Source organism: Carassius gibelio, chromosome B7 (genome assembly GCF_023724105.1).
Source record: "Carassius gibelio isolate Cgi1373 ecotype wild population from Czech Republic chromosome B7, carGib1.2-hapl.c, whole genome shotgun sequence".
NCBI lineage: Eukaryota > Metazoa > Chordata > Actinopteri > Cypriniformes > Cyprinidae > Carassius > Carassius gibelio.
This window is the reverse complement of record NC_068402.1, coordinates 31362127-31387155: the sequence shown is the minus strand read 5'-3', so window position 1 is coordinate 31387155 and position 25029 is coordinate 31362127. Positions and strand designations below refer to the sequence as shown.

General features: G+C 36.4%; 1 protein-coding gene across 2 annotated transcripts in view; it reads right to left on the bottom strand.

The window, feature by feature from the left end:
- pde5ab (phosphodiesterase 5A, cGMP-specific, b) overlaps positions 1 to 12191 on the bottom strand; it is a 55184-nt gene extending 42993 nt beyond the window's left edge. The window contains exon 1 of one of the 2 annotated variants that reach the window (XM_052560197.1): positions 12011 to 12191. In XM_052560197.1, the coding sequence (XP_052416157.1) occupies positions 12011 to 12015 (5 nt within the window). In that variant the 5' untranslated portion in view covers positions 12016 to 12191. Of the gene's footprint in view, positions 1 to 3091; positions 3237 to 12010 lie in introns of those variants that run through there. The other variant, XM_052560198.1, reaches the window with a different exon arrangement.
- Between the last annotated feature and the right edge of the window lie 12838 nt (positions 12192 to 25029).

The following is a 25029-nucleotide window of genomic DNA, read 5'->3' as shown; positions in this document are numbered from 1 at the left end:
GCCAGTATTGCAGGGGCCGCATTCGTAGGAGGCCGAGCTGTAAAACTGGGGAGGCGGAAGCCATCAGCCCTAGCATCCTCTGAAAGAACTTCAGATGGAAACAGGCTTTGTTCCTGACAGAGGCTGTGAGCTGCTTAAGTACCAGAGTGCGCTCTGGTGATATGACCGCCCTCATATTGACTGAGTCTAAGCGCTTGGGCAGGAAGTGTCGCATGGCTTGGGACGACTTCTGTGCTGCAGTGAAGTGCTCTGTAAAACCTTCTATGGCTGGCCCAAAGAGACCGGATGGAGAGACTGGGGCATCGAGAAAGGCCTCTTTGTCGCTCTCCTTAATCTCTGTTAGGTTGAGCCAGAGGTGGCGCTCCAGCACAACTAGGTTGGCCATGGATCGTCCAATGGCCTGGGCCGTGGCTGGTCTGGCGGCGTCCTGGCAGGTACCACTCGTCCAGCCTGCTGCGTGTCGGCTCTTCAGGGGGGGTCCACTCCAGATGGAGTTCCTCAACGGCCTTGGAAAGGATGCGGAGAAGCTCGGCATCCATCCCAGCTCTGGCGTCAATAGGCTCCAGTGACGGCAAGTGGGCGGGGTCAGAATCACCGGCCCAGTCCTCCGTTTCAGAAGCCGCGAGTGACATGGAGTCATCAAGCGGCTCATCCTCTGATCCGCCAAAAGAGACAAGGTTGCTCGCTTCAGCCGAGGGACGCTGCTCTGGGCGTGAGAAGAGGACTGGGGACGGCTCTCTCATTGGAGAGGGTGAGGCACGCAGGCGCTGAGCCGGCGTGAGCTCACCCAAATCCGGGCGCTGAGCCCCTCTTCCCCGCTGTCTTTTCCTGGCCGGCTTGCCAGGAAAAGATTGATTCATTTCTTTCATTAAAGAAAGCAATCCGCGAGTGCAGAGAGGCGAGACTCATGCTCTCACAAAAGCAGCATGAAGTCTCAGTGAGTGCAGCCTCAGCGTGGGGTTTTCCCAGGCAGAAAACACACTCACCATGGCCGTCGTCATCATGCAGAGGGGCTCTGCATGTGCCACAGCTGTGGCGCGGCATGGCCGCCGCCGTTAAAACGGCGTTAGAAACGCTCTTTTAGAGCGGTGAAAACCACTGGAAAAAGCTCTTTTGTGATCACCGGATGGCGGCAGGAGATCGCTGAGAAGCGGCTTGAAGCGGGAAGCGGAGGCGCGAGATCGGCGCTAAGAGCAGCTGTCTGCGAGAATGCCGGCGCTGCAGGCGGTCGGCGGTCTCAGCTGGTCCGCTGTGGTGCCTCATCGACGGCAAGAGCTCGTTCCAGGCGAAGGCGTTCAGCAAAGATCCAGCGAAGTGAAGTCGTCGCTGAAGGAGTAAGATCTGATTTCCTCTGGCGATTGCCTGCTTATATAGCCATTCGCCACAGCCCATTCTGGCGGGCCTTGGCACGCTGCATTGCCACAGGCTCGCGCAGCTACGCAGCGCTGTCATTGGTTTAAAAAAGTTTACAGATTAAACCAATGGCAGTGCAGTTGCACTGCGTTATTGAAAAAAGGCTTCAGTATCGAGGAAAAAAGGAGCTTTTCCCCATACGCAGTATGAGTGAAGTATCGAAAGGGAAAATTTGTTTATTAATAAATAATTAAAATGTCTCCTTTTAACAATTATTAAGCTACTTCTGCCTGTGCTTTGTGGCAAACTTAATGCATATGCTTGAGCGCGGAATATAGGCTCATTATGTATTATAGAGGTAAATTTAATATAAACCTGCGATTAGTTGAATAATGGCAAATGAACGACTAATAACTAGAAAAACCTTATCTCTGTTAAAGTTTTTAAAGCATTTTATATGCGTTTGCATAAGTTCTGCTTTCAAAACGGTCCGTAATGGAGAGATGCCTTAACACTGATTTTTCCTCTGAAACACAAAAACGAAAATTTAAATAAAATTTATATTTTATGTTTTCAGAATTGCTAACCCTTCTCTGTAGATATTGTTTCTTCTGGTTTGTGCATTGTAAAGCACAGAAAGTTTAGAAAATATAATGTCTTCAAACGTCTGTAACGCATGTGTATTTTGTCAAATCTAAAATAGCCTATAAAACATGTTCATAGATGGATAATTTACTGATGTATAAATCCGTTTTGGGATTTAGAAAACATAAAGAGATATATATTTCAATATATTGGTAATGAATAGGCTATACTGTACATTCTGTGAGAATTTATATTTCACACTCTAAAAAATATTGTATGGATGCAACAAATAAAATTAAGGCAACAGTTTGCATCTGCAATTTACATTCTGGTTGTCCACCTACTGTATGTCATTTTAATGGCATAATTATATCGTTTTTATGACATAACATAAAACATCTTTATTATGAGGAAAATATGTTGTTTTAATGAGAAAACATCGTTTTTACAAGAAAATATGTTGTTTTAATGAGAAAACATTGTTTTTACGAGAAAATATGTCATTTTAACGAAAAAGAATCTTACTATTACAAGAAAAGACGTCATTTTAATGTGAAAACATCTTGTTATTATGAGGAAAGATGTCAATTTAACGAGAAAATATGTCAACATAACATCTTGTGTGTGACATCAATGCATCATCGTACAATATCATAGATATATCACAAAATGTTTTAATGTTTTGTCAAAATGTTCAAATCTTAAAATCTTTTAAAATAGCAGACCCTTGAAAGTTGTTTTAGAAGTTAATTTGCACCTTTTTGCAATACATGAGACCAATGATCCAATGACCAATGACAGTTATGGGGATAGTTTACCCAAAAATGGAAACGTCAAAAATTTATTTTGTGTAACATAAGGCAAATTACAAAAGAAAATTTTTAACATTGTTTTAAAATTTATTTTTTTATTTTTATTTTATTTTATTTTTTTTTTACATACAGTAAAGGTAAACTAATTACTCAAATAAATACATAAACAAGAAATAAATGTAAATAAGTTTAAAACAAAATGGGGAAAAATATTTGTTTTGGGTGAACTATTCCTTTACAATTCTTATTATAAATGCATGCACTACATGATCACTGTTTTCAAGTTTTCATGCCATGGCATGCACATCAAGATTTTAGTTATGCTCTGCAGGCATAGTTACCTCCAGCATGCACAGAATTCTCCTTTACATCACATCTTCTCTAGGACCGTGAAGGGGTCACAAGCAGGGTATTTCGGAGAAAATCTGCTGCAGTAGAAAACATCCCCAGTGAACAGTTCTGAGCTCTGGTTGAATATTGTTAAATATTTTGGGAGGTAGTGGAGGGGGTTTCAGGGGGTTGAGTCTTTCTTTCTGAGCTTGACAAACTACAGAGCTATCCCTGGTAAACATCACGAAGGTCTAGCAAGATCTGGAATAAACACAAAGGAAAGTGTGCAAGGGGGAGGGCTTACCCTTACATTCAGGTTGTTTTATGAGAAATATAACAGGATGTCAGGAGAGCCTGAGCTGAGTTGAGCTGTGGTCTACCTGTTGCAGAAAGCTCCTTAAATTAATAACAGTTAAACTGGTCAAGCAAATCTCATGTGCTAACTTAACTGGAATACATTTGCATCTTCAATTAACATTAAAAAATACATTATGTAAATTACCACTGCATAATGAGCTCATCTGTAATGACATTGAATTATTTGCTGGCACACCATTAAGAATATAAAACAGCTCTGTCCATCTGGAAATCGTATGCATATGTTAAATATGAATTGCAAATATATTTGTTTCCCATGAGTGATGATGCAAAACCTGTTGTCATATCTCTATCACAAGTTTTTAAGAAAAAAAAAAAAAAAAAAAAAAAAAAAAAAATATATATATATATATATATATATATATATATATATATATATATATATTATGGTCTAGCACATACTCCTCTAAAATACTTAAAATAATAATAAAAACTGTATATTTTAATAAGTACAATGTAAACCATAATATGTAGCAAATACTCTAATACTAAGTATAAATACAAATTATACTTTTAGATAATGGAGCAATTTAAAAACATAAATCCATGACACACTACAGCAGTTCTTACTATTATTAAGCCCCTATATTGCTTCCAATGGGAACAACATACATTAGACTGTTTTTGAGAGTTTGCTGGCTGCTATGGAAATACATTACACATCCAATCAGTCTTGATGCTTGTCAAATCCACAATTATCATCATGATTTATAACTATCCCCTCAGTTTAAACAGCTGTAAAATAGGGTGAAAAGTAGGTCTTTGCTAACAATAGAAGTACATCTGGAACACATTTGTTGGTCCAAACACACTGTATGCATTATCGGTTACCTCTATGTGAACCCCATTTTATAAAACTTGGGTCATAGATTGATGCTGAATATAATGCAGATTTCATGGTTTGATTAGCTAGTCAAAGAACACTAAAAAAAAAACTTGTGTGATAATGTTTTATTACTGACATGCTCAAATCAAACATGGATGTCAAGTTTGATATCAATGATGTTTTGTCCTGATACATACAATACCTGTGCAATTGGTGGTATATTGACATATATGATTTAAAGTATAGTTTTGCGAGTAATGACCTTAACATTAGTTTGCTTCTGCACACAACACTGCATAGCTGCAGAAGACTTGGATCACAGAACACGAGTTGTATGGACTACTTAATATAGTTTTATTTTTGTTTTTATTTTGTTTATTTTGTTTTTTTTCACTGAGCATGCCCTTCATGTATACTGCACCTGCAATGCCAGTTTCTTCTGGCAAATGACACTTCTTGACATTAGCATGTTGTCACAATACCACAAAACCATGTAGACAGAATAGAAACAAATATTTAAGGAGGTTGAAGTTTACTATGTTTTTCCACTCTAATGATGTACAGGTATATATATATCTATTCCTCTGTGCAAGCAGTTAATTCAGGGGAAATTGTTGATGGAAAGAACAGAAGAGCTAATTTCAGTGTGTGAAAACACTCTTGATTTCCCTGAGGCAGTGTCCAAGATTTTGTCACACTTCTTTCCACACACAAACAAAGGGTACCACCACATGAGTGTTGTTTCATGCTGTTTTTATTTATTTATTTATTTATTTACGTTTTTATTTATTTATTTATCAAAGACAGACTAACACATTACAAAGCTATATTAGGCTAATGTAATAAATTATGTATATTTGTTATTCAGACACATGGTTGACTGAAATTAGACAGTGATTTGGATCCATGGTTGGGAACATCAGCAGTCTTATCTGGAAACAAAATAATTATAGATTTACAGAACTGCATTTTGTTTTTTTGTCTTTTTGCACCTTAAAGTTTATCGCTTCTCTTACTGTGATGTGCCGTAACACATATTGGCTGATAACCGTGTGCACTTGGTCAGTTAATGGAAGAATCAGTCCAGTCTTTGTCTAAGGATAATGAGTACTTAAAGTTTACTGGGTTTTTTTCAACTCCTTACAAACTAAATTTTTATTTGTCACACATTTTCTGAAACCTGACTCAAACACCAAACCACACCATATCAGCAAACCCATACACTAAATCTCAGCCTTTGACTCAGTTTTAAATTTCATAAAATACTTTTTTGCAAATCACAACAGACAATTCTCTATTCAACATTTTTTTTCTTTTTTACAAATGCTCACACACTAGAATGAAAAATAATACACAGCTAGTGAAACCTTACTCTCAGAGAGCAAAACCTCATCCCAGATCTTCACAACTATAAGCACATTCTCAGCCTTACACTTTTTGCAAAACACTATACACATTGTTTTGCAAAACTCTAAACACACTTATCTATATTAGTCGCAGAAATCTAACATAATGTCACTTCTTTGCCATTTCAAGACACTGCTTTTCAAAATACCATGAACCTAATGATCAAACAGGCCATCGGGTGTGCAGACACTTAGATGCTTAACTGTAAACTCAACAATCAAGGTATAAGCACTATAAAAAGTTAACGTTTTTCTCAATTGCTAAAACACTAAAACCCACTTGTTGAACAATGTTCTCAGTTGCTTGAACTCATTTAGCTAATTGTGCAGTCTGTTGTCAATACCTTAAACCATTTCACATGGTAAAACACAATTTGGAGATCTCACTTAGACTTTTCTCTAAACACATTCTCATTCTCAAAACACATTCTGCACTCTAATGCACATGTCATCCATACTGGTAAACACAAGTGGCAACAATCAAATACAAATAGAGAACACATGTCATTGATTGAACACAACAACTCAAAATTGATTTTTAAATGATGTGACACAACCAATATAAATCAGTTCAGAGAGCAAACAGGTTGTTGAAGATGGGAAGGAGAAAGTCTGAGAATGGATAGAAGAAATGATGTGAGTGGTGGGTGAGAAGGAGGTGGAGGGCAAGAAAGAGGAAGAGGAGGAGGTCAATGAAGAGAAAGAGGAGGGTAAGGAAGAGGAGGACGAAGAGGAAGCGGAAAACAAAGAGTGGAAATATCTGAAGAAATTCGAGCAACAGTCATAGACCATGTTCTTGTCTATGGACTGACAATAAGGGAAGCAGGACTTCGAGTGCAACCCAATTTAAGCTGATTTTCTGTGTTCACCATAAGGACATTCAGAGAAGAGAACAGGTACAGTATATTAATGTATTTTTGTAATTGCAAATTTACTGTACTAAACTATATGCAGCTGTTTCAATAGACATTTGTAAAGTTCATCACTTTATGTATAGTGCTGCATGAATATGTTTTGTAACTGCACATACTTTTCGTAGAATTGCAAGGCTGCCACATGCAGGTGGAAGGACAGCTATATCCAGTCAGAACCAAGAGGACGTTATAGTGGACATGGTCCTTCAAGATGATGTAATACGACGCAGAGAAATCCAGGAACGAGTGATACAAGACAACACACACTTCAAGGGAATCAACATTGTGAGCATTTCCACAATTGACTGTGTCCTCCATTGTAACAGGATGTGAATGAAACAATAGAGTACCTTTTGAGTGCAACTCACCAAGGGTGAAACAACTGAGAGCTCAGTATGTGCAAGTAAGTGTACATTCAGAAACATTTTCTGTAATCCAGAATGTCTACAGTACTAACACATATTATGTGAATGACATTATTTTTCAGTACATACAATCTATGTGAATCAGAAGAGCATACAGTAGGCCTAATTGTACTATCTGTATGACTTAGAAAATTCTAAATACAGTATCTACACAGACAATATTTGACTTAGAATACTTGGACAGATCCCATGACTTCATCTTTGTCAATGAAGCAGGCTCCAGTCTAACAAAGAGAAGGTGAGGCTGAAACATTATTGGACAGCGGGCCAAGTCCCTGGTCAACGAGGTGGAAATGCCACAATCTGTGCTGCTTTCAGCAACCAAGGTGTTCTACATCACCATGTTACACTCGGTCCATATAACACCCAGCACCTTCTAAGATTTATTGCCAATCTAAGAGATTTTTTTTTCTTTGAGCAGCAGGGTCAAGAGCTAAATGAGACTCCCATTCCCACATATGTGATAGTGTGGGACGATGTCAGTTTCCACTGAGTTGCTCAGGTAAGGGAATGGTTTATCATCAATGAGCAGTTTATGAACTTGTACCTCCCTCCATACTCGCCTTTCCTGAATCCGATTGAGGAGTTTTGCTCCTCTTGGAGATGGGAAGTATAGGATAGACAACCCTACACCAGAGTAAATCTGCTGCAAGCCATTAAGCCTGTGGCGATATAGGTGAGGAATCATGTCAGGGCTGGATACGGCACACAAGACGCTTCTTCCAACGTTGCATCAAGAGGGATAATATTGGTTGTGATGTCGACAGAGTGCTCTGGCCATACCCAGCCCAAAAACAAGAAGCACATTGATCACACGTTTACTCCTTTGATTTTTGTCGCTTTTAGTATTGTATACTGTAGTACAGTGCATGTAGGCTGTATAATGTACAATGAACAAATTGTGTGGCCCTGAACATTGTGCTTTCTATTTGTTAAGAGTCTGCTCAATAGATTTTGACTGGTTGCAGGTTCATATCAACAAAGAACAAAAATTACACTATCACAGTTTGTGAGATGCAAGGTTCAGTACTCTAAAAATAGGGGTACAAGGAGGAGGAAGAACAAAAATAGCAAAGATCAAAGCAGAGTAGTAATTTCTAATCAGTTTTAAGCTACTATGATAGAACATGTTTTTTTTCATCAAAAGACAATGACGGAAAAATATGAAATTTGTTTTGAGATTAAAAATGTATATCTCACTGAGATCTATATGTTTTGAACAACGTGTTTTCTATTTTTTTGGTGTATTATTTATTTATTGCTTGACTGTATATTTCATTTTGATCACTTTGTTTATGATTTGAGAGCAGTGAGTTTGAACACAGGTAAAACTGTTTTGAGGTGAAAGATTCATTTTACGAGATGAGTCAGGTTTTGTGAATAGTGCTTGAAGATGAGGTTTTGTGTTTAATGTTTTCAGAAAATGGAGCAAGGTTTCAGAAATTGTGCTTTAGCAATTGAGGGAACAAACATTTTTTGTTGACAAAAATGAAAGGCAGTGGTGCAGAAAGAGGAATAGGGAGAATTATCTTTGGCCAGAGAGCTCTTTTGAATGTCCGGGTCAACGTGGTGGTAACTTCACAATATATGCTGCAATCACGCAGCATGGGGTCCTCCACAGGCATGCCAAAATAGGTCCTCACAACACTGACCACATACGTTTTAGACAGACTAAGCAGTGGACAGACTAGGTGTCTGGTCCCAATATTCCAGTACCTCTCACAACACTCTCCCTTTCTTTCCTTTACCCCTTCTGCATGGCAGTGGAAGGTTTATGATCTCTGACCACATGTTATACCCCTCATTCAAGCAAAGGAGGAGGCCTGTGACCTAATAGATGCAGAGTCTGTAAAGATGGATTTGCCATTTGAGAATATTCATATCTCGCTTTTTTCATGGGAAGAGACTGAATGTGATATGGATGAAGAGGCCATACCCATCTACTGTATATGAAGAGATGATGCTAAGGTGTTTCTCATCTACACAAAAGTTTATGTAATACTGTATATTGTATTTGTAATATGTTCAGATTTTCAGTGCAAAATACAGCCTAATTACAATGATGAACTGAAAGATTTTACAATGTGGTGAGAAATAAATATTTTCATAAATGTGCGACACTAGTGTCATGTATTGTGTTTGGCCAATATATTCTCGTACTTTAACAATATATAAAACAACAACAACAACAAAAAACTGCATCAAAAATAGGATTGTTAAAAGTGTTTAAGATGGTGCCCAGCAGTGCCTAAGTGGTTTAAACAGAATCCAACTGTATGAACCATGTGTGTGCCATATGATACCAAAATTATTAAAGTATTAAAGTTTTGTTAAATTATTGTAAAGTTTAAAATGAAGTGCTTCATTTTGCAAAAGATCTGAGATGTTCTGATACTTTTTGTGTGTTGATCTGTTAATTGTGTGTAGTGTTTTGACTAAATTAACCTTGTTTTTATAATTGTGTCTAAGCAATCGTAAGAAAAAATTTATATTATGACAAAGGCTTTTGCAATTGTTTGCTTTTGAGATATGTTTGTGATAGTCTGAATGCATTGCTTTATTTTGCAAGAGCTGTGAGACATTTTGCGTGTGCAACTATTGGAAATGTGGGTAAAGTTTTGAAAATGTGTGCAGTTGAAAAACAGTAATATCAGTCTTTAAATTGTGTTAACCTTTACCAAACACACACACACACACACACACACACACACACACACACACTGACATTATACTGTCATCCACCTGGTTATTAGTAATTTTTGAGGGGATGTAGGAAAAGTCACAATTGAGCAGGCTATGTTTTCCACCCCAAAAAATAATTAATTAATTAATGTGTTCCCTATGAGCTTTTGAAAAAGAACCAAATTATTGAAAGTGACAGTCATCATATGCCAGACGGAGAAGAAAATATGAATCATCAACATTATCATTACAAGATGTCAAAAATATCATATTTCTAGGCCAGGTATATAATGAGCCAGACTGCTGTACAAGTAGGATTGATACTGTTGTCAGTACTGGTTGACAAATCAGAGGACACTGCCAGATGTGTGTAAAGAGAAATAAGAGAAGATCCACTGTGACAGCTGTGTCATTTTCTTTCTTTATTACTTCAGTTGATACGAGAAGCAGATAAACCCATCAAAGTTCCATCATGTGGAAAGTCCTGCTTTAAGTGATTATCTTAAAAATTGTGAAGTGGCAATATACTATAATGCATTATTTCAAGTGTTCAATATTATGCTACAATTAATTGGAATACATTTTAAAGGTCAAAGCAAAATGTAAGGCAAAATACATGCCAGGCAGTTGATCAAGTGGTTAATGAGAGAGCCTCTCTAGATTGTTCTTTTCAAGGGCCATAATAAATCATACCTCCAAAACGCAAGAGCACGCAGATGTTAAAATAAATAATGTTGAACCTGTGACCTATTTTTAAGTTCCACTGTATTGGTACCACAATATATTCAGATAGATAGATAGATAGATAGATAGATAGATAGATAGATAGATAGATAGATAGATAGATAGATAGATAGATAGATAGATAGATAGATAGATCTAAGAAACATTTTGAAAAACATACATTAATACCATACACAATTCACATGAAAGAGAAATATTTGGAAGTTCAGAATTCAATAATTTTCTGACTTCCATCAACAAATCTGCTCTCAGCAAAGTGTTTGCTCATCCCTTCAGAGTTATTTTTAGTCAGAGGGCTTTGGAATAACTCTTGCCTAGAAATGGAAATTTAAGATCAACACAATGAGAACTTGGCACTGCAGCTCTATCCCCTGTGGAATTTGTGACTTATACAAGTAGTCCCAAATAAGAGAATAAATAAAATTCTTAAACATCTGCCATACCACAAGGGGATCTCCAAATACTAACAGAGGAAACTGTTTTTCCTCTGAAGGGATCTGAGAGATGCATGATCTTTTTCCTGACAGTTTTGTCTACGGCAACCTCACAATTTTTTTAATTGAGAAGACACACGTGCCATTTGGAAAGTATCTGTTTGTATGTAACAAAGGCTAATGCAAATCACAAAATAAACATGTACACACCTAGTAGAATTCTCATTCAAAACATGGCCATAGAGAATTCTTATAAAGCTCTAACTGGAGTTAACCAGAATGAGAGTGAATATTTCTTTAACACATTTCCTTAGCGTATCAACTACTTTCCAGTTAGCTTATCAAATATATATGGCATATTTTTAAGAAAAGTTCACCCAGTATTTATCACATCCGCAGGTACTGTAAGTATGACCTGTTTTATGTCAAGAGACACCCAGTTTGGAACGATGTGAGTAAATATAGATACAATAAATAGTAACTGAGTGTTCACTTCCAAACTAGTCTAGTAGACTCGAATAGCTGTTTTATGTCGGACTAAAATTATTGACCCAGTTTTCAAAAGTGATGTCAGGGCAGTTTCGTTTTATGAGCTGCATATCTGTGCTTTGAACTTGTCTGAAAACTAGAAGATTTGTAAAAAAGAAAAAAAGAAGGAAAAAAAAGACAGTCCTAAAATAGCTTTTGGGTTTGACGAACACTGTTAGTGAAATATATGAGCTCAGTACAATTGAACAGAGCCCCATAATTATGACACAACTTACAGTGAGTGTAAATCAAAAGACCATAAATCTGTAAAAAATAAACAAAAAGGCTTGACAGTTTTTATATCCTTCGTATGATTCTAAGAAAGTCATAAACAGAATAAAATATATATTTGTTTCATTATGTTGTTACATAACCTACAGCTTTTATAGAAGGCCTAGTGAACTAAAAGGGAGGAACAACACACACCCACTCAAACACACCACATCCTGATGTCAAGAGGTATATCAATCACCTCACCGTTCTAGGACCTCCTCCATGCTGATATATTACTCACATTAGCTTGATCCATAACATATACATGATTTACTTCTGTCACAGTTAGATTAGTACGCAATCTCACATTTTCAACTCACCCCATGTTGAATCCTCAGATTAAATGTCTCCAATGAAAACAGTATCCTTTTTTCTCCTTCCTTTCCCTCGCTCTCCCTCTTTCTCCTCTTCAAACTTTCCCTCTTTAACAGAGGCTTCTAGCAGACTGGCTTTTATTTATGTCCTTTTTTGGGATTGGAGTTAGATGTAGAGAGCTTGTAGAACATTACATTACTCCCTTGCTGTTATACCCGAGAAACTTTGCCTGCCCTCTCTCTCTCTCTCTCTCTCTCCATCTCTCTCTCTCTCTCTCTCTCTGTTTTATGAATCCCACTCCAACTAGATATAACCAGTCCCACAAGATCACATTCAGGTGTGTTTGCATGTACGTTTCCAGCCTGTGTTTGAGAAATTCACTGGCATTGATTTAATATGTTTATGTAAAAGCATTGCTAAACTATTGCGGCTTGTGTATGGCTCTCTGTTTGTCTCATGCCATGATGCTCAGGTGAAATATGGCAGGGAAAGGGTTCATGTTCACTTGTCCGACACACAAAAACATGCCCTTTCATTAAGTGCTCTCAAGGGCTTGAAGCAACTGGGATCCACCAGGGAACTACTTGTACCACTGAGTTTAACAAACCCAGGTAACTAGACTCTGGGGTAGAGAAAAGGCCCGTCTCTGGAGAGCAGATCTACCTTGCAGGCCTTCTCATTATGAAGAAGCACCCTCTGATTTGGACACTAACATTCATTTTCTCTGGAATCCAAAAGTATAAATAAGGTGCTTTACGATGCCAAATCATTTTTTTTTTATTTTTTTTTTTTTTTTTGATGGTTTCATAAAAACCTTTAACATCTAAAGAAACATTTTGTTTCACAAAAGGTACTTTGTGACAAAGAAAGCTTTGTGGAACCAAAGAAATCGCTGAGAAGAACCTTTTAAGCACCTTTATTTTTAAAAGTGTACAAATTTTTCATACAGTGTGTCATGTCATTTTACTATTTATTTATTTATTTATTACAACCACAAGGACCCATTTATTAATACTTGAGTGACTTTTTTAAAACTCTTCACACAATGTGGGCTAAACTGTAGATCATTTTCCATTCACTTAGCACAAAATATGTTCAATGAATCCACACTGCTTCAAATTAGCAGAAACTTCATGTAACAGACAAAAATCTAACAGGAATTAATATTATGCCAAAGGTGTTTGCTAAATTATTGCTTTGAGATGTGATTGTGATATTTTGAATGCAGCACTTAATTTTGAGATGTGGGGCATTTAGCATTTTGTGTGTACAATTCTCTGATAATAGAGGCAAAGTAAAAAAAAAAAAAAAAAAAAAAAAAACTGATTCGTCAGTTAAAAATGAATGCTTTCCATCCAGTTTTAGTTATATTTAAAACATGCATTTTACAATTTTTGTTCTGCTCATTTAATCCAACTGATCTTGATGTTGACTTAAGTATTTAGTAAATCTATAGATTTTCAACCTGCCTGATTATTGTGTATTGGTAAGATATAAATATTTATATTATATAATATTATATTTGCTGTAGGTGCTTTTAATCAGGAGAGTGCAATTATTTACTTTCACCTAGTGATTAGAATTACCATATGAGAGCTGTGTATGAGAATTTGTAAAGTGCAAACATGGAGCGGGACTTGACTTGAAGAGAGAGAAAAACCCTCATAGTAATCAAAAAGGTATACATGGACCCCGCCAAAGATGTGACCATGGGACTAAACAAAGAGTTGTCAGAAGAATGTAAGCAAAATGCAACGTAACGTACTGTCATTTCAAATTATGTCCATGCCAACATAATTAACCATGTGGTTAACAGAGGCCTTCGGCAGAGGCTGACAGGTTAGTACATTTCCTAAAAAGTCCACGTTTTTATATCTGAAGTCTCCATACACATTCCCATGACATTAAATATAATAATGCCATGCAATGCTTCTCTACAGTTTTTTTTTTTTTTAATCTTTAAAGTTTATGTACAACTACTTTCCTGTGAGGTAATTGTGACTTTACGTGACATTTTGGGTTTTCATGTCTTTCTGTGGCTGAAAAAACACATTTATAGTTTGTATTTTTATGATAAAATTTCACAGAATTTGAAAACTGATCATTTATTTTTGATTAAAAGTAGCACAAAACATCTAGCGATTATTGGATGGCAGGCATTTTAACTAATGGACGTGAAATATTTCCAAGCATTACACTGTCCTTCCAAGCAAAATGTCAAATGGTTCAATTCATTTTAATAATCCCAGTTCATATGTGTGACGAGTGGGGCAGGGCCGAGAGCCATGGGAACAGAGCGAGGCTGGTGGAGTGATTGGGAAATGAGCGACACCTGCTCCACTCACCGTCTCAAGTCCCACGGAGGAGATAGAAAGGATACAAAAGAGGAGCGACGACAGTGAATGACGAGAGAGGACCAGGCTTGGATTTATTTTTGTGTTTGGTTGATTTTGTGAGGCTGTCACGTTGTTTTGTGTTTATTTTAGTATTAAAGATGTATTTAAGTGTCCGCTGGTTCCCGCCTCCTTCTTCCTGTGATTGTGAAATTTTTATATTGTTACAATATGTAATATTTTACTGCATAAAATATATTTTGTATTCAATTACTGTTTACAGTGTGGTAGGCTATTCTACGACACTGAGCTTTGTGATTGATATTGCTTATCCTGCCCGAAAAGACCATAAACATTACAGTTCAAGTCTACAGTAATAGTTAAATAGTTAAAAACAAATCATTTCTGAGCAAATCTTAACTTTTCACTTTACACCTACCTCTGCTACTACTAGGAGTAAGATTGATTGATTGATTGATTACACAAGTATTTTCAAAGTAGCCGATGCATGAACACAAAACAAGCTACTGTACAGTGTTGTATAGTGGAGATGGATGAAATTCCTTGTGGTAGTCTTGCAATAACACAACTGTCTGTATAAGGTTTTGAAAACGTAGAGCAACCATAAGGACAAGAGAAGTGCTGGGTTGAAATCATCTCAGTTTTGACCGAACCGAGTGAATGTAGAAAGCTGACGTATGTAAATATTAGTCGCAAAAATGTCATTGATGATCTATATTGTTAATAATATCTAGCAGAGTGTAATGCACCAGAATTTCTTGTGGTGTGTGCATGTTTAAGATTTGAGGGAAGAAAATTATTAAATCTCCTTATTTGTGTGCTCCAACCAGATTTCATTATTAGTTAGAATGTTAAACCTCCAGTAGTCTAAGCCTGCTCTACAATGTTCAACTATCAACTCCATTATAGGAACATTTAGAAGAAAACCATTAAGTCTACTGCAGTTCAATATACTTTTAGAGTTCAATATAGGCTATGTTTAAATTATTAACTTATATAACATCAGAATTGACAGGAGGCAATCTGTTGGTGGTTGCTCACTTTTATTGACTGACCAGTAGGAGATGGAAATGGTCAGGGCAAGAAATGACAAAATGAAGCAGGTTACTGAGGAGAGCAATGACACTTTTGCCAATGTATTTTCCAAATACAATTCCAAATATTGTTTGCCCTTTTTTGAAAAAGGACCAGGTTTCTGTGAAGCAAATTTTCAGGTGCCTTTTGAGTGAGACCATGCTCAGATGAAACAAGCACATGCAGAATATGATAGGTACATCACTATGTGGTGCTCTGTATGTTCGATTTTTATGTATGTGATGTCAACTATTCTTGGCTAACTGAATTATTGTTTATTAGGATTATGGCGTTGGATGCTGCTGTGCACCATAAGTATTTATTTATTGACAAAAAACAGACACTGGACGTACACATAAGTAATACATGTATGTACAGTTCAAAATCTAAACTGATCACAGTTGTACTAGTCACTCTTTCAAAACCTGTTTTCATGCTTTCATTAGTTGTACATAATTCAAAACATATTTTTGTTATATGTAATGAGAAAATTTTGTTTAATCGTCATAGCAAAACAGTGTTTTTGTACGTAAAAAAAAAAATATATATATATATATATATATATATATATATATATATATATATATATATAGATATATAGATAGATAGATAGATAGATAGATAGATAGATATAGATATATATATATAAGTTTAACACACTTGTGGTCTTCATCCTCACTTGAACACTTGGGCCAAATACAGGAAATACGTATTTATAATATATCTATCTATCTATAGATAGATAGATAGATAGATAGATAGATAGATAGATAGATAGATAGATAGATCTGCGTGAGATTAGAAGTTACAAAATATATATCTTGGAAACTACAACGTTTGTAGACAAAATTACAAAGATATGTTATTTTACTCTAGGCTAAGGTGGTGCATTATTAAGTCTTTAAAAAATATGTGCCTTAAAAATAACCTGCCATGTGAAATATCAACTGGATATCAACTGTGAAATATTGCAACTAGGCAATAAATACTGGGCATTGTTTCCGAAGTCAAGACTGCCCTCTTCTGTTGATTTTGTAGAATTACACATTCACACTTACAGTGTAAAATGATTTGAAAAATATTTTGTTACATGTTTGAAACTGAAAACCCAGCTCTATAGAATTATAGAAGGAATTATTATGAGGAAACAAACCAAAAAAGTATATTATTTAGGCAATAGATGTGTTTTTACAGACACTATTGGTAATTGTATCCAAAGTCATGTCTGCCAGCTTTTGTTGATTTTGTAGAATTAGACACACACAGAGACACACACACACGTTTGTTTCTGTGTATTATGGGGACTTTCCATAGACTTCTATTACTTTTATACAAACCAAATTACATTTTCTATCCCCTAAGCCTAAATCTATCCCTTACTGAAAACCTGTTTGCATTGTTAAACATTCAGACAAACATCATTTACTATTTTTATTAATTTATTCCCCCAATGTCAAAAATGTCTGATTTTACTATACTTGTGTATGCATATGTAGCATAAACAAGTACACACACACACTCTCTTGCCTTGTCCAAATCCCCACACTTGCAGTCTTTGCACTTGATCACTTGACTACTTGTATGACGTATTTCCTGTATTTGGCCCAAGTGTTCAAGTGAGGATGAAGACCACAAGTGTGTTAAACTTTTCATTACCAGATGGGACACACTTATAGTGTTGTAAAAACGCAAACATTTACAGAGTTTTAACTTTTATTTTCAATAATTTGCTTTTTTAAATAAACCTTTAAATCTCTGTTCAGTAGTCCCTATAACAGATGACACAATTTAATTTAAAGTGCTTCTAATTAAGTGAGAAAAAGCAGTTGCAAATGATTTACAAAATAAATATAGGGTACTCACTTTTGCACAAATAAAACATGTAGCACTTTGTTTTACTACCAAATTAAATGTAATCTCTAATTATTATTAATATTTAAATTATATTGAAAATGTTTCCATAACCTCTCGTGATCTTAGCAAAAAGTCTCGCAATTTATTTCCAAAGCATGATGCATGATGGGATACACTGCTCTGGAGCTGTATTCAAAATAGTGTGGATTTAGTGTGGATTTAGTGTGGGCACTGCGCTTTGTTGTTTTTAAGAACTTGAACAGTCTTGCATACTTACTTCCTGTCACCCACACGTGCTCTCAAGTGGTCAAGATCGCAAGTGTGGGTATTTGGACAAGCCATCTCTCTCTCACACACACTGTAAAAGGATTTTTAAGAATATTTGGATACATGTTTTGGAAACTGCAAACCCACCTTTATAGAATTTCCATAGGAATTATTATAAGGAAATCACTTTAAATAAAAATAAAATAAAGATGAAATACTTTAGTCAACTAATAATAATAATAATAATATTAAAAGCATGGATTTTTAATGATTTGTTGTGAGATGAACACTGAAGCCTGGTTCTAGAGACAGGGTTTACATTAGGCCAGGATTAGGCCTTAGTTAAATTACGACATTTAATAATTTTTTTAATATGCATTGGCGGGGAAAACACATTAATGGTCTGAACCTCATACAAATCAATTTCACTGGCATATTTTAAGATATGTCAGTGCATATTGCTTTCAGTTAAGACCGCTCTAACACACATTTTAGTCTGGGAACATGCTTTAGCTTTGTCTGTGACACCAGACACATACGATTTTTAAAAACATACAACTAAAAAAATAACAAATAAGCCATCCGGCTGTACATTGATGTTTGCAGTTATGAATAAGTCATTAGTGAATTATAAAGGATATACCAAATGCAGTGCAAGCATTATTAACAAATAGAGGAACAAACGGCCACATGCTATTGTGCAAAACAAAGCGCGCAAGGGAATATAATCAAAAGAGTTATTTTGAACACAGACATAAGTAACAGAAACTTCACTGGGAGAACTGAAACTGATGTGGAGCTAATTAATCAAAAACCATGGAAACAAACAAGGCAGGAGAAAGGAAACTAAACCAAAACAGATCATACATGTGACACAAACACAATGAGCAAGTTTACATTCTGGAAACGAATAAATAATGAGCAATCAAGGTTACCGTATTCCTTATATAAGACTCTTAAACAAAAGTCACATAAATTCAGTTGTTTAAATAACAAAAACAACAATAATAATAATAATAATAATAATAATAATAAAATCCTTGTGCACAGAATCTATTTTTTGTTCTTGAAGTCCAGATAGGTGATCAAGGATCTACTTCTCCATCAGTTAAAGCAGGTCCTTTTCAGTGACTGATAGAGTGTACTAAACAAAACAGAAACTAGACTAACAGTGGAATAGTGTATTTGTAATAAAATGACAGTTTATTACATGTTATATTATTATATACATTAATATTGGTTTACATAGTTATTTGCATTACAGAGGTTTGTGCAATCCAAGGTTCATGTCACTGTCAATCAGTGACAGCAATAACAGCTGTGCCAGTGGTTACCAAAACCTTTTCTTATCTCAGCAGCCACAATTAACAAATTATGTCCGGGCCATTGCTGAAAAGGTAGATAACTGATGAGCTTGATTTCATTAAGTCACTTTAAGATTAATCAAATCACAATTCTCACTTCTCACTCTTTTTTCCATGTCTGGTTCTCGCACACAAATGGTTCCAGATAAAATGTTGATATCAAACATGTTTGCGGAGACCCTTTTTAGGTGGACTTTACACCCACTGACTCTCATCTAAACCCCTCTAAAACTGTTTGAATGATTGGACCAGTGCTGCTTCCCCAAGAAAATGTATCCTTCTCGCATTTTAAGCATTGAGAGTTTGAACATTAAACTGATTTTAAGCCATTAAAGTGTAAGGCCGCACAAAAGAGATGCAGTAGATGCTATGATAAATCGATTATGTGTGCACACCACTGATCATATAGATCAGTGGTGCACACAAGGGTGTAACTTTGGTTTGAGAAGTGGGGGAGACACAAAATGGGGAAAAATGTTTTCGATTTGAATCACATTTCCTCCATTTACATACAGTTAGGGACTATGGTGATACAAAATCCAGGAAATAATTAAGTTGTTTATAATGATAAATTCTGCCAAAACGAATAATAGGCTACTATGTATAAGAAAAAGATGTCTTACTTTATTTATTGTTGAATACCCAAGACTTGAGAGAATAATTTTATAAAGTCAAAAACGTTCACTTAAATTTTTTTTCCTGTCTCACCTATGAAATATGAAAATGTGCTAGCCTGTTTCTGACATGACATAATTAAAATTAATTACATGACCCTTTACAAAGCACATACCTGCAACTCTGAGCTACTTCTCCCAGTCTCACCCTCCCTGTCTTTAATCAGCTTCACCTAATCTGTTCTCTGATATGAAAGCATGGCATAAAAAAAATAAACAAAAGTTCATCACAACTGAAACTATATTATAACAGTCAACAGAAAAATATCAGGGCCTGATTCTGTTTCTCTCCCACCACACAAGTGAGCAGGTAAATAATATGAAACCACACCCATATGATGATGTGACCATGTTAAAAAATATTCTAAACAAATAACAACACGCAATTTGGCTCCTACAAGAAGAACATTTAATTTGATAATATTCAAACTGTATTCACTATTTATCATGTACACTTCTTCCCTTTTATCACCAACAAATCAAAATCACCTGGCCTTTCATACAGCACATGACATACCTGTAACGTTGTGTTGCTACTGCTTTTCCCTATCTCACCCTCATCTGTGCTCTGATATGAAAACAACTGAGTTATGATCATATTGAGTCCAAATAGCCAGAAAAAAGTCTCTGGATGTACATTTTAAAAACTGGGTGTGCTACATTCATTTTCAGATTAATGTGTAAAAAAAAAAACCCTGAATGCGTATCAATAACTTTACAGACTAGACTGGGCTGATGTGTAAAACTATACTCAGGGTCACCACATAACCATAACACTGTATAAAATATACGCTAACTCAGACTAGCTCAACATTAAGCCTTTTCTTTGAACAAGTAAATCAATTTTTACAAATAAACTTCCATTTTAAATGAACAAATATTGTAAGTGAACAACAATAGCTCAAGTTTGGAAAAACATTTATTATTAAGACTTATTTTATTTCTGCATCTGATTATAATGATTTGTGTAGCCTATGACAGCAGCCAGAGTCTGCTTGTCATACATTACTAACAGAAAACGCTGCTGTTTAAAGTGGACACAGAATGTTCTAGGCAACATTAAATGTTAAGGTTAGCTAGCTAACGGTCTGAAGTTACCTAGCAACAGTGCATGTTAACGTCAGCTCATCAACAGGTGTAGACCATAGACTGTAAAAAAAAATAAGTAGACAGAAATTTTGATTACCCTGACCTGAGCTAATTTACTGAATCAACCAACTCACATCTCCTTTCTTTTTTTTCATCCATGAAGACATTAAAGTCATCTGTTGCTGGCGTTTCATGACTGACTGCGATACCGGCTGCTCAGTAGAACTTTCAGTGCGCTTACACTTTTTAAGAGTGTGCACGAGACGTCCCTACCTGTACGCGGACGCGCGCATCGACACAGACAGGCAGGATGTCTGTTCTGCTCGTTCCTGCTCCTCCGTGACGATGATGGCGCGCGTTAAAAAAAAAATCATAACAAACTAATTTGAAAGTGACACGAACGGGATTTTGAAAAGCGTGGGGGACATGTCCCCCCTGTCCCCATAGGAAATTACGCCCGTGGGTGCACACACAGAAAATCGTCTCTCAGACAGCACGCAAATACCAAATTGATTTCTTACACATCTTGAGCAAATATATGAAATTACATTCAGGTGTCTTTTCTGACCGTAAACCACAATAGCTCTGATTTTATTATTGAACCAGGGTTAAAGGTCCTGTTTTTCGTGCTTTTTTTGAAGCTTTGATTTTGTTTACAGTGTGCACATAACGAGTTCTGATCGTGCCAGCAGTTCCTGTGTTGTGATTCGACAGCAGCTGAGTGCGCGCTGCCCTCCTGGAAACGCGATTGGACTAGTTTTGAGAAGCAAATTGACAAGAGCATGTGCTGGAGATGTACTTACCGTATTTTTCTGACTGTAAGTCACACCTGAGTTTAAGTCGCATCAGTCCAAAAATACGTTATGATGAGGAAAAAAACATATATAAGTTGCACTGGACTATAAGTCGCATTTATTTACAACCAAAAACCAAGAGAAAACATTACCGTCTACAGCCGCGAGAGGGCGCTATATGCAGCTTAGTGTAGGCTACAGGATCAGTGAGCAGCATAGAGCACCCTCTCGCGGCTGTAGACGGTAATGTTTTCTCTTGGTTCATTTCTCTTGGTTCATGTCAAATTAATTTAGATAAATAAGTCGCAGCTGACTATAAGTCGCAGGACCAGCCAAACTATGAAAAAAAGTGTGACTTATAGTCTGGAAAATACGGTATAATCACAGGAGCGTTTTTACTTATGAGATGTGCATGAAAATCGCATTTGATTTTTTTGCACAGCCCTAACATCTAGTTAACAAAGCTGAACAGCTTTGCCCTTTGTGTAATAAGTTACACAAACTGTTAAACACACTAACTTAAATAATAAGATACACTTACCGGTTGTGATCCATAAACAACGCCTTCTCCAGACAAAGAGGGAACTGCTCCATCTTTCAAGAATAATCTTTGTCCGAATCTGGCATTAAACTGATTGAGACTGAGGAAGATCGCTGTCCTCAGCAAAATGTGCTGCACATAGTTTTACATGTGGATTATAATTTTCAGGGAACCGAGTTAAACATAAATTGTAATCATTAATCTCCAAGCCAAACAAAGGTGATTGGACTCCGAGATGAAAATAACAGCGTTTCGAAGACATGGCGACAAACACAAACGCAGCTCATCCTCTTCTCCGTGGGAGCGCAACAAGTCCACGCCCCCTTTTTTGTGTATTGATGTGGGCAGAGGTTAGTAAAAAAAAAACAGTTTTTGTGACGTCATTCCTGCAGGAACTAGAGGGATGTAGTCCAAACGGGTCATTTTTTGTAGGCGAATTCTGTTAAATAAAATATCTCGCTTGGCACTGAACTTTAGAATTTTACAGATATTATTTATACTCAAACCACAAAATTACACAATAACTAAAGTTTAAAACATGGGATCACGAAGAATGGGACCTTTAATACAATTCAGTAAATGACACCCAGTACCTAAGAGAGTCTCACTGTGAGTCAGATGACATCTGGCTCCCTTTGAACATTATCACTTGGGATTAAGATCTCTAATGTTTGACTAATACCTGCTGTGCAGCAATAACTAAAGACTCCAGACAATGCCTTTGAATATGCTTTAATCAAAGGTGGGAGGATCTCTTTCCAATCACAGAGAATCCCCTCAACCAAATGAATGCAAGAGCTTATATAGCAAAGGTGCATAGCAAAGTATCATTGTCACATTACATCATTCTCAATGGTTGGTTCATTTATGTCAAATCAGCAACCATCCTCTGTTAGTGATTACTTCATCTTGTTCCCTAAATCACAAGATTATGTTTGTTAATGTTTTCAGTTATACATCTAGCCGTCTTGTCTTTGTCTTGTGTTTACTATTGCAACACTACTCAAGTTAAGAACATTTATGTTCCTAAAAATGCACTTAACGTTTAGGCCTGCAGGAAAAAAGGAAATGTTTCATTTATGTTGAGTTGTGCTACACTCATAATTTCAGTTAGCATTGCATTCGGACGAAAAATTGGACAATAGAGATGCATTATCTTTAGCCGTTCTTAGCATATTTATTTTTCTAGCTGCCAACATGTCGGTCTCACAGTCAGACAGCCTTCAGTAAAAGAGAACTGTAAATCAACTGGGACAAACATAACGCAAATGCGTCTTTTGCAGCTTACACTTTAGTTTCCCCTTGTGGCATACACAAAAATAACGCATTACATGAATATACAACTGAGGACATAATAAACATGTTATGTTTTTTACGAATTTATGATCAACAGATTTTAACCACTTAAAGGAAAACTCCACTTTCATTGAAGATAGGCCCATTTTCCAGCTCCCCTAGAGTTTAAAAAAAAGTTGTGAAAGTGGGACGTGACATACAGGACCCATACTCAGAATTAATGCTCTGCATTTAACCCATCCAAAGTGTGTACACAGACACACACACACACAGCAGTGGGCAGCCATTTATGCCGCAGCGCCTGGGCAGGGGCAATGATATTACGTACCTATATCTGCGCCTGTTGCACCCATGGTACAGCAGCAAAATTCCTTGATTATTATGCCAGAATGAGAGTATATTTCTTAGAAATATTTGCCTAGAAAATCACAACTTTTCCGTCGGTCTTAGTACACAATGTGACTACAGAAGAGTAATGTTTTAAATAGGAAAAATATAGAGACTATTAGTGTAATCAGATTCAAAGATCTATGCTAAGCTAAGCTTAGCTAAAAGTGCTACCGCCAGACCCGGAGATTGGATGAATAGATTCGAAAATGGTAAACTCAACTGTTTAACTCTATGGGAGTTGGAAAATCACCATATTTTCTAAAAAAGTGGAGTGTCCCTTGTAGACCCAGAATTGTTTTTTTAGGATTAATTTTTTTTCATGTCATTACATTCAGCTTTTTTCTACGTATACATTCCATTTTTCTACATTCTGATCATTCCACTTATTCTACTACAACTTTTTTTCCTCTTCTAAATCAATTCTGAATCAACATGAGATTAAAGTCTATTCCTGGCCATTGTACTATAATATTGTGGCGAGTGGGGCAGGGTAGAGAGCCATGGGAATGGAGTGAGGCCGGTGGAGGGATTTGGAAATGAGCGACAAATGCACAACTCACCAGTCTATCACTCCACTGGCCTCGTTCCGTTCCCACAGCTCTCGGCCCTGCCCCAGTCATCACAAATATATTATACGTTTTTATACTATAAATTTGATTACATTAAAAATAATATAAATTCAAATAATTATCCTCTTTCTGAGGATACACCTGTCATTGCAGCAGTCTTCACATGTGCATTGGTTGTAACTGGCCAAACTGGAAGCCAGTTTCAGGTTTTGCTGCTGTGAACATTCAATGAAATGCAAGCACATACTTACAGCATAGGTCAAATCATTGCTTGGTCTGAAGTTTTTTGTGACTACAAATTCTTTCTTTTGAGAAAAGGAAAGGAGAAGCTCAAACCTCTTTCCAGAGCATATTTGAATGTTGCACTGAAAAGACCCTCACCAACAGGAGATGGGAGATCATTGAGGGACGGTCACCAACTGTAAGGAACCACACACAAATAGCACAAATAGCAGAATCCAGCAGCCTGGTCAAAGGTTTAATGTGTATTCAGTCTTCAACTTGTACTTATGAATTTTTCAGGATTAAGTTAGAATTATAGTCTAGCTCCGTGTTCAATCTGACTCCAATTTCACGTGATCATTAAATTTAGACAATATTTCTAATCAAAAGCTGATCACAGATATAGATTGTTTAGTATTTTCGATATCTGAGTACTCTGGAAATCCCGTACTTTCCCAGTCCCAATCCCAGAATTTTTGAATGATGATCTGCCTTCAAAACACCCAGTAAAAGAATCACAAGATAAAGTGCAGCAT